Source organism: Anneissia japonica, unplaced genomic scaffold (assembly GCF_011630105.1).
Source record: "Anneissia japonica isolate Jap-2015-1 unplaced genomic scaffold, ASM1163010v1 scaffold1302_len1884557_cov193, whole genome shotgun sequence".
NCBI classification, from domain to species: Eukaryota; Metazoa; Echinodermata; class Crinoidea; order Comatulida; family Comatulidae; genus Anneissia; species Anneissia japonica.
Window position 1 is genome coordinate 1273639 of NW_022736804.1, and position 10639 is coordinate 1284277.

Below are 10639 nucleotides of genomic sequence, written 5' to 3' on the forward strand. Positions count from 1 at the left end.
AAGCACAAAGTGTAAGGAAAAGCGCGTTTTTCTTCATCTGATCAAATGAAACAGAATGACAGTTATTTTCAAATTAAGAGAAGAGCTGAGAATAGGCAGCTCTAAAATACTGGATGCCATAGGACCTGCCAAAATGGCAAAACATCAAATGAATGTAAAAATGAGCTAGTTGTTAAAATTAGGCATAGTAATCGGCAGGTTCTTGATTACAAGGCTAGACCAGGTTAATTACATGTAACGCCGAAATGATAATAATAATAATAATAATAATAATTATTATTATTATTATTATTATTATTACCTGTACGTTAAGGGGAACTTAGACAAAGGGGAAATAACACAAAAAATATTCCCCTTGGGCTATTTATTATTTATAGGCCTAGTAAATAGTATATGTAGGTTCTTCATTTCAAGCCTTAGGCCAAGGTAATTATATGCTGAAATGATTATTATTATTATAATTATTATTATTATTAATTATTATTATTATTACCTGTACTTTAGGGGGAACTTAGACAATGGAGGAATTAGAGAACAATTAAAAAAACGATGTTAAGGGGAAATAACACAAAAGATATTCCCCTCAGGGGGATTATTATTTATAGGCCTAGTAAATAGTACAGTATCTGTAGGTTCTTCATTAGGTATTGAATCCCAACACGATGGCGTGTATTTCAATACTTGGAGTATGTATTATACTTTCTTATCTGTACGTTTCATTCCAGAAAAAAGTGATTGGTTACCGTATTTAAAATATCTTATACACTAACACGATTATGTAAGTGGGCCATATAAAAATAGTAGTTATTAATGATAAATCAAATTTATCATATTTATCATATAAACTGAATTATATATTTTATATTCTAAATATTTATTTTTGGTTTTCAGGTATGTTCAAGTTGGTAAAGGATCCCTTTTATTAACTGTTCTTCATTCATAGCTTCGTCAGGTCAGGCACCACCACCAAGCAGGTTCCTCTGGTCTTCGTGGTCATGTCTGCCTGGAAGATGGTTGATTATTGGTTTAGCAGTATATTAATTAACATACTAAAATGCAACTATGTAAATTGTATCAATAATATTAACATAAACATCGATAGATGCTATATAAAAATCATAAAATCCATTGGTTGGATTATCAGCATAATAACATAATAATGTTAAATCATAAGTATTAGTATTACTAACTTGCAAAAAAACATTATTAACTAACACAAACGTAATAAAATCCACTGTTTTCCCACAAGAAATCATGGATACAGTAGCAATAGATTACAATAGGGAGATTATTGTTAACCACACACACATAGCATACGCACAGCTCTGTGCCTATTTGGCGTTCCATACAAATATATTACGGCCGAACAAGTGTACGGCCGAACCGGACGTCATTCCCTAGGGAATAGGTACTAGCTGTTGTTGTTGTAGATAATATACTAACATTTAATAACATCCAAGAAGGTCACAGTTAGTTACACAGTGACGTACATCACATAAGTCCGTGAAATTTCATAGGCCTACCGTAGCTAAACATAGAAAGAGCAATAATAGTAAAACTCGAGCGTCACGACATTGCGAAGTGTCTGCTCTTGTTCCTCGTATCGTACTCACTCGAGTCAATCCGAGATGGCCCGAGTGAAGTTTCATGCAAATGTTTCGTACGGAAAAAAAATCGCCAACCGGTCATAATCCGTCTGGTGGTGGGCCTAGCCCAGTCAACCAAGACAATAAAATTACGTTATAAACATTTGTTAACTACTTATGCATAGAGTATTCTTTTTACATTGGCATTACGAATATTAATACACCAGGTTCAAGCACTGAATTGAATGAAAAATCACACCTACCAAGACCGCAGCGACAACGAGTAGCTTACTTTTTATTCTTGGAAGTCTTGTTGTTTGTTAAAGCATGGTTAAAGCATGCAAATTATGACCTCAAATGTCAAAGGTTGTGAACCAGGAAACTCAAAAACAAAAACAGAGCGTGCATGCAGGAAGGAGGAAATTGGTATTGAAATGAAAAGGAGTTTAAACTTCTGTTTTGTCTGTAATATTGGGATTTTTGTTTCAAGAACTTAAAAGAATTCGAAATTATGGATACAAAATTAATCGAAGAGATAAAAAACCTGCTGAAAGGTAACAACTGTTACTTTCTTTACTGTTTCAATGCATTTAAAAACGGAGATCTCGATCGAGATGTTTGAAGGACAGCCTGTCTGTCATTGCAATGACAGTGGCCTGCCTATCTAGCCCTAGGCTCAAATGCTGTACATCACTTGCACAGCTAGAAGAGAAAATCAATTACATTAATAAATAATACTAAGACTTGTATTGCTCAAATTCATCTTACCTGTGAATGTAGTAGCAGGAGTGATTGAAGCAAAAATATATTATTACATATGTCATAGTTTTAGACTACGGTGATGGAGAAGTCTTAATAACATATATTATAATTCTTTATTACATTCATAATTGATAATAGTGTAAATGTTAATATGTAATTTAATAATTTAACTTTAAAATTAGTTAATAATTATTATTTTAATTTTATAATTACAAAATTAGTAACTACTTCAATTAGAGAGTCTAGGATTGAAGGAGCAATATATTATAAAGATTATAGACTGCAGTGGTGGATTAGTTTTGAATAATTTTTAAATAGGCCTATATTTTATATCTCTTTAACTAAGATAATAATAGTGTTTAATTTTTGAATTAGGTAATAATTATTATTTTAATAATAATGTATAATTACATTAATAATAACTACTTCACAATGTTTTTTCTCTATTGTCATCATTGTGCAATTGTTTATTTTTTGGTTTTTTTTGTAATTTGTTTTTTTTTCTTGGTTCTGCTGTTTGTTCACTTTTAATGTAATATAATTTTCAAATCAGCCTTGTGGCTGTCATATATTATGTTTTTAACTTTGTTCTGAATAAATACCATATATTTTTTCATTATTATTATTATTATTATTATTATTATTATTGACTCTCATTAATAATCATCATACCAAGAAAGATTTATGTATGCTTCAGTGGCTTCACTAGAATTTGTTTCTTTTCTTTTCACTAATAATTTCCTTATAATAATGATTATGGCTATGGTACTGTAATTATTTGATGACGACAGGAAATATTAAAATTGATTTTTATTTCCTTTTCCCATGTTTTAGATGTTGAGAATTTCTTGACGTTCACACTCAAAAGTGCTTCTTTGAGTAAAGATAACACCACAAAAAAGATTCAGTTGGTGAATTCAGTAAAAAATGTCATCCAAAAACTTACTCCCACCGAAGATGAGCCTCAAGGTACGGTATGCTTTCAGTATGTCTGAAATGTATAATATTCAAATTAGGTATTCAAATTAGGTATTCAGTATTCAAATTAGGTATGCTGCATAGCACCATGAGTACTGTACGACTTGCTCAAATAGGAACATATGAATATGATGTCATAATTGTATCAAGCATAGCATTATGCTTGATATGATTTTATTCCATTTATTTATCTATTTGTTTATGTACACTGCAGTGCTGTGTTATATACTGTACATATACGGTATAACCAAATAGGTAAATTGCCAGTGTTATGCCAATAAGTCCATGTGTGTTTTGTCAAAATACAATTCAGAAGTAAAGACAATAAAATTGAGACTTGAAACACTAAATTTATTATTCACATGAATATTTTGGCCTGTCCTCAGGCCTTCTTCAGCATGAGTTACAAACATTATGTAAGTTGGCTGTTACAAAAATCTCAATATAGTATAACGAATAAATTGATTGTTATAAAATTTTAACAAAGTATAATGCACATGGTGATAGGCGAAAAAATACTAGAAGGTGGAGTAAATAACGAATTAACTAATTAGGAGGTATAATAGAAATGAAGCTGATAATGCGTGTGGGAACGTCAACAATTCTAAGGAAGGAGATAGACAAAAATTAACAATAACGTGTTCATTGGAAAATCCTTGTTTGGGAAGAAAAGTTTTAAGAGATTGTAGGCCGTCTGTATGCAGGATGTTGGTGTACAATGAGGACACATCATGGTGACTAAAATGGTATCAATAGGGAGGGCAGGAATATCGTTAAGTAAATTAAGAAAATGGGTCATATCCTTGACGTAACTGGGGATGGAGTGAACAGTAGGTTGAATGAGGGAATCGATAAAGCCAGATAGAGATTCGGTGAGGTACCAATAGAGGATAGAATCATTGTATCCTCCATTGTCAATGGGTCGACTCTTTCTGGGGGTATGACATTGTGGGTTTTGACTAAGTCAAAAAAATTGGATTTATCTGAAGGGGGATCTATGTCAAGTTTAGTCTTAAGTAATTTAGGTAGCTTGTGCAACTTAGGAATAGTATAGAAAATACCTGGTCGTGGATTGTTAGGAATTAAACTAGAAGCAATTTTCTTAGTGTTCTCAGATAATTTACTGCACATATCAATAACTCCTACTCCTACTGAACATTTTAAAAATGTTCAGTAGGGTCCTTGTTTAGGTGTTGATAAAACTCGTTAGAAAGCTGGTTATTGGTTTCTGCAATGTAATCAGATGCATTCATTAGAGTAGTGGCTCTGCCTTTGTCTACTTGTTTAATGATGATTTCCGGATTGTTCTTGAGTTATCTTATTGCTTTTCGTTAAGTGATGGTAATGTTGTCCTTGTATTTTATCTTGAGTGGATTTCCCGTACGATTAAAAATCGTAATGGTACTGGGTTTGGTCTACAGGAGTTCGTGCTTCGGACAGGTCATTCAATTCATAGAAGAAGCCTTTTAATGGAGAAAGTGTACCTTTTTAGCAAAGGTTTGCCTAGGTCGAAACTAACTCTGGCTATATAAAATTGATTATAAGATAGTAAAATATTAATCTTGTTATTGTACTACTAGTAGTAGTGATAGATACTATGTACACATTTAATTATTTTTATTTATTCGTTATATCATTATATTTACATTTAAAATTAATGTATTGTTTAAGTATGAATTATTAGTTCATGTTAAAAATAATCCTATCAATTAAAATTGTATATTTTAAATAATATAATAGGCATAGTCGAGGTCTAGCCTAGGCCTAAACGAGTGACTATAACATGTGAGTGTATAACATTATGGAAAATATGAATAAAATGTAAAATTGTGAAAAAATAAAGGAAGAAGGAAGAATAGGAAAGAGATTTGGAGCGGCTGAAATATTTCCGAAAATGTACAATAGTAGTCAATATGCTATTATTGCATTACGATTTTGTAATCAATTTTGGGCACTAATCGTCAGAGGTCTCGGTGCCACAGCCTACACTTTTCATAATTCGAAATCGAATCGGACCTTTGATTTCCAAAATCTCTTTATATGAAATAAAGAATAATTAATGTTTAGAAAACAAACTAAAAACAAATGTCTTACCTGGAAATACGTATAAATGTACATTATGATCGTATGAACATAATCATGTCTAGGCTAGTGCATCGCTGTGTGTGTATGTGGTTTTGTTGTTTCTTATGCTATGATGATGAACGTTCTTTTCCGTCTGTTTGAAAAATTTGCGCGTGTAGATAACGCATGTAATTTTGTTCTGTATTTTTGCCCATTGTTGTGCATCGATGTACGCATCAACATTTACTTATTGAAACGCTTGAAAAATAGGCCTACGTACATTTTTAATGTATAAAAATAATTTTGTTTTTTAATCACTTATTTAATGATTCATTATCTAAATTACTTGATAAATTAATTAAAATATTATAATATTAGAATTTATTTATGTGAACATAATATATAATAGTAAGAAATAAGACATAGTAAGGTTGAATAATAGCATAGTAGTTAGGTTTAAGAAATAGGAAAATATTTGTCAGTGGTAGAGTATAGATTTTGAATTGGAGAATGCCTGAAGGTCTGTTTATTGATGAACGAGTTGAGGTGGTTCTTTGCTGCATTAATGAATGAAGCAATGTAAGGGTTTCTGCCAGAAGCTGGTGTCCAGGGGTCTCGGGTGAGGTTGGGTGGTTTAGATTCTGTGTGTTTGTGCCGGTATCCTCATCTTGAAAATATTCTTTAAGCTTGACCCTGCAAGTGAATTGGTGCAAGTCCGAGCACTGTTGGATAGGGTCTGGTTTCTTAGATGGGCAAAATGATAGGCCCTTATTAAGAAGAGAGCGTTCTCCTTTAGTTAAAATGTGATCGGAGAGGTTGACAAAACAATCAGTTTTACCTTGTGTCTGTGATCCTCGGATCTGTCTCTTATACACATCTAGATGTGTATAAGAGACAGGATTATAGACTGCAGTGGTCTACAGATAAACATTGTTAGATACTGTACTACAGCAAGGTAAGACAGAGTACAGTTTCAATTAGAATCTTTATGGTAATTTCAGTATTCAAAACTGTTATTTTATGATATGAAATTATTGTAAATAATGCAATACTGTACATAAACTTTATTTTTGTAGACATACATTAGCTGTTTGTGCCTATCATTTAAGTGAATTAATTTGCAATGAAAATATTGTTCATGTTATAAAACACAGTAGGCATATTAATTGTGTACCTGCAACATGTACCATTATATACTAATTTGAACAACAAAATATTTTTTACGATTTACAGCCCAAACACCTGCACAAATCTGGAAGAATTATAATGGCGTTTTACTATTAAGGACATATTATGAGTTCCTAATTATGTCAATTAAAATATCGTAAAATAACAATGTTAGGGTTCATGGGGAGAGTTTCTATGGCTTATTATAGCTCAAACTTGTGCTTTTAGACCACAATAATAGAGATTGGTAATCAAAATAACTTTTTGGATGGGCAGTTAATATATTTGGTCCAACAAACTTGTCATGGCGACGGACGACAGGGGGTCTAGGCCTTGGGGGAAAATTCTTCCCCCCCCCCCACACCGCTGGTGCCTCCACTTCCTCCCATTATAAATGATACCTTATATTTTGTATCATGCTCTGTATTGTTATTTTTTATTATTTTAATTTGATTAAACTTTCTATTTTTGATAGAAAACTATGATGATGTTGACATACCCAATGTCGAGCCAATTCCAGATGATTGTGACGAACTTTACGAAGTTACCGAAGCACTTCCACCTGAAGCAGACACTGTTAGTAAAAAAAGTCAAGACGAGAAATATGAAGATGGAGATGATCCCTATGGTTACGGTTCCTCCGGAGCAAAGATTGAACCAATTGCAGCGGAGAAAGTATTCATGCCATCAATGACTGGTAACTTGGAGAAGAAAAGTAAACACCTGATTGGAAAATCTTGGCAAACACGCTACTGTTTAATCAAAGACAATGTGTTTTACTACTACAAGAAGAGGTCAGCCAGCGAGCAACAAGGCAACATTGTGTTAAATGGTTACGAAGGACGACCTTGTCCCCACTTAGAGAGTGGCAAGAAGAAGGACTGCACTTTTGAACTTGTTTGTCCAACTAAACGATCATTTCAGGTTAGATAACTTGTTTTGTGTTACCGACTACAGAGATTTCTGGCATTTGATTGGTTAAAAGCCAGGCAGTAGTTCCAGCCATGCCCTATGCCTACAATATATTTAGTGGTATATAAAAAAAATATTTACTGGGTTTTAATCAGGTCATAGTTCAAAATACTGTATAGCCAATGGTGATCTCGCAACTATGTTTTGAACTATGCCCTTCAACCCAGTAAATATTTGTATATTGTACCTTTGAAATTGGCGGTGGTTGTGATTGTAAATTAAAATATTGTAAATACAGTTGATAGCAGGGTTAGATCCACAATTTTTAAATTAAGTTGTGGGGAGGGGCACTAATTTCATATTGGACAAGATGTTCTATAATTATACTGATAAATATGTGTCCAATAATAGTATAATTTGTGTTCAGTATATGCTGTTACAAAATATTATAACATTTAGTATTATTATTATTTAGTTATTATGCCATTTTGTATTTTTTTTTGCCCAAAAAAAAAAGATTATGCGATGTCAGTGTCAAAACGGGGGAAACACCCCCCTCCCTAAATCAGCGCCTTAATAATTGTATTAAATATTGCTCTTAAACTTTGTTAAATTGTTTGTTCACAGTTTATTGCTCCAGACATCGCCACAATGAATTCATGGATTGAAGCTGTACAGAAAGCGAGTAAAATACCATTCCCAACAAGTAAGGATAAATTATACAACAATAACACTGTGTTACTGTTAGTAATAATATGAAGCAACACGGCTTCTATGCACTTGTTACCCCTGATCAAAGACCTACTTTACTCATTAGCTTCTGTAATGTTGAACTAATGCTGTTCAAACACAGCACAAAAGAGTGTGAAGTGAGTTGCTTTAATTGGATTTAAATTCCCAACAAAGCCTCTGTTGCCCAGTTGGTTAAGGCATCTTAAGACAGCAGAAGGTCCAGGGTTCGAATATCACTTGGGACAACTTTTTTTCACACTCGCAGATTTTATATATGTGTGTGTGTATATATATATATATATATATTGTATACATTAATACCATATATGTATATAAATATAAGTACAGTATAATATGATGAATATATGCAATTTCCTGTGTACATGTATCCACAAAATAGGTGCCTAGGCACATAACACAATTCTATTATATCAGTTTTAATTAATATAATAATAACTTTAAGTTGTAAAGCTATTAATTACACACTATTTTTGTAAACATTTTCAGGTGAAAATACAGAAAAGGTGCTACCTGATGATTGTGATGCCCTCTACGAGGATACTGCAGGTAATTATAATAACAGTGCTTTATTTATTTATCTGTTTATCTATTTCTTTATATTGTGTTTACAGTGTTGTGCAGCAAACTTTTTTTATATATACTGTATAGATATTTAAACAAATAGATATATAATAATAACAGTTCTGAAATAAGGACATAAGAACTATTTGAACACTGCTATTATTATTATTTATCTATTTGTTTACATTGTGTTTACGGTGCTACCCAGTAACCTTTATTTGTGTATATACTGTATAAATCTTTTTTTGTAAATAATATAGTAATTTGTTATATTAAGAAAAATTATTGAGTTGTCTAGCACATTGCCATTTTGAAATAAATTTATTTATTTATAATTTAACAATATATGTCTTAAGAGCTCTAAACAAATACAAATATTACATTACAGTAAAGGATATGTATATAATGTATTAATAAATCCATTTAAAAAATGTAATTACAGTAATCCGAAAATAAATAATAGTTGAATAAATTGTTGTGTTCTCATTTTTAGTTGAAGAACCAGATGCAATGTATGATGATACAGGTTGGTACTGCTTAAATATAATCATTTCACTCAGAAAATTTCCATGAGGAGGTGTCTGGGTATGTGTGCAAATTAGATATAATGGTTGGTCAGTCAGGTTTGTTTTTTTCCTGTAAGCATTTGTTTTTTGGCTGGTGAGAGAATGACCTCTGGGATTCCGTATCAATTTAATTTACTTAAAGCTTTGAAACGGCCCTTTTGGAACATACATGTAATTTTCAATAATGGAGGCCTGAAGCTCCTAGCTATGGCTTCTTCTCGGGCCCTACTACTGCTTTGGGGACTGAGGACATGTTCGGTCCCTGAAGGGTAGGGATCGATGCATTCATTCAATCCAAAGTTTTCAAAATTTAAAGAGCGTATTTTGATGGGTTTTTTTTTTTAATTCTTTACTCATTAACAGGTCCTGTCTGGTAGAATAAGGGCCCATGAAAAAATATTGATTAATATCTACACATCTGGGGTGGGGCGGGCGTGCAGATAATATCAAAGGCCACTGGATTTAGCTAGTGAGATCTGACATACGATACACCACTGATTTTCGACCTCCTTCCTTGGGTAAATATTTTTGTCTACTCTAGATTTGTTTAGATTTCCGTTGGCTGTTTTTTGTCTTTAATTAATTGGTGTTTTCCATTGTTTTTGCTAGATATCAAAACTCATGATCAGGAACCTGAAGATTTTGATGATGTTTATGAATTAGTCGAATCTGATTATGCAGACGCAAGAAGGAAAGCAGCAGAAGAAGAGTCTAAGACAGCTCGACCGATGGTACTACCAGCTATACCTCTTCCAGCCAAACCGGCTGGTAACCCAGAACCTGAAGAAGATTTTGGTGGACTTTACGATGATGTATCTATCGAACCCCCACCACCCACAGTACCGAAAAAAGATCCCCCATCCAATAAGCCCCTTCCTCAACTACCTGGCCAAATACTATCCCCAGCCCAGAAGAAACCTTTACCAAGTCTTCCAAGCCCCGCAGTTCCCGCTAAGAGTCCTGTCACTGACAGCTCCGTTACCCAGCCTTCAGATATTGCATCCCCAACTAGTACACCCGCGAAAGAACAAACAAATGGAGATGTTACCCCTGAACCGTGGGAGGAAGACTACAATAATATTTACATGAGTAAGTGGAATTGTGAATCGGGTTCTGACAATGAGTTAGCACTTAGCAGAGGGGATCTGGTGCATATTTTGAGTCGGGAGTATGACAGTTATGGCTGGTGGGTTGGAGAAAAGAACTTCAAGGTCGGACTTGTTCCAATTGATTACCTCATGAAGGCTTACAGAATCTAAATGAAATAATATATATATATATATTAAGTAT

The 10639-nt window shown here is 33.0% G+C and overlaps 2 protein-coding genes across 4 annotated transcripts in view; one reads left to right on the forward strand and one right to left on the reverse strand.

Annotated features, from left to right (window-relative positions):
- LOC117116921 (single-strand selective monofunctional uracil DNA glycosylase-like) overlaps positions 1-7078 on the reverse strand; it is a 28124-nt gene extending 21046 nt beyond the window's left edge. Inside the window, exon 1 of one of the 3 annotated variants that reach the window (XM_033261058.1) lies at positions 1850-1976. The gene's annotated coding sequence lies outside the window, so the exon portion shown is untranslated. Of the gene's footprint in view, positions 1-1845; positions 1977-7056 lie in introns of those variants that run through there. The other 2 variants (XM_033261060.1, XM_033261059.1) reach the window with 2 other exon arrangements.
- Positions 2002-10633, forward strand: LOC117116918 (src kinase-associated phosphoprotein 2-like). The gene is made up of 7 exons (XM_033261054.1): positions 2002-2140; positions 3183-3317; positions 7033-7481; positions 8097-8175; positions 8709-8768; positions 9277-9309; positions 9959-10633. Exons 1-7 carry the CDS (start codon positions 2098-2100, stop codon positions 10606-10608), a joined length of 1449 nt encoding a protein of 482 aa, XP_033116945.1. The 5' UTR covers positions 2002-2097; the 3' UTR covers positions 10609-10633.
- The last annotated feature ends 6 nt before the right edge of the window (positions 10634-10639 follow it).

Excerpts from the sequence above, each read along its gene's own strand:
- LOC117116918 (XM_033261054.1), top strand. The coding sequence starts at position 2,098 with ATGGATACAAAATTAATCGAAGAGATAAAAAACCTGCTGAAAG. Across the intron at positions 7,482-8,096 it reads CAACTAAACGATCATTTCAG|TTTATTGCTCCAGACATCGC; the intron begins GTTAGATAACTT and ends GTTTGTTCACAG. Across the intron at positions 8,176-8,708 it reads TAAAATACCATTCCCAACAA|GTGAAAATACAGAAAAGGTG; the intron begins GTAAGGATAAAT and ends AAACATTTTCAG.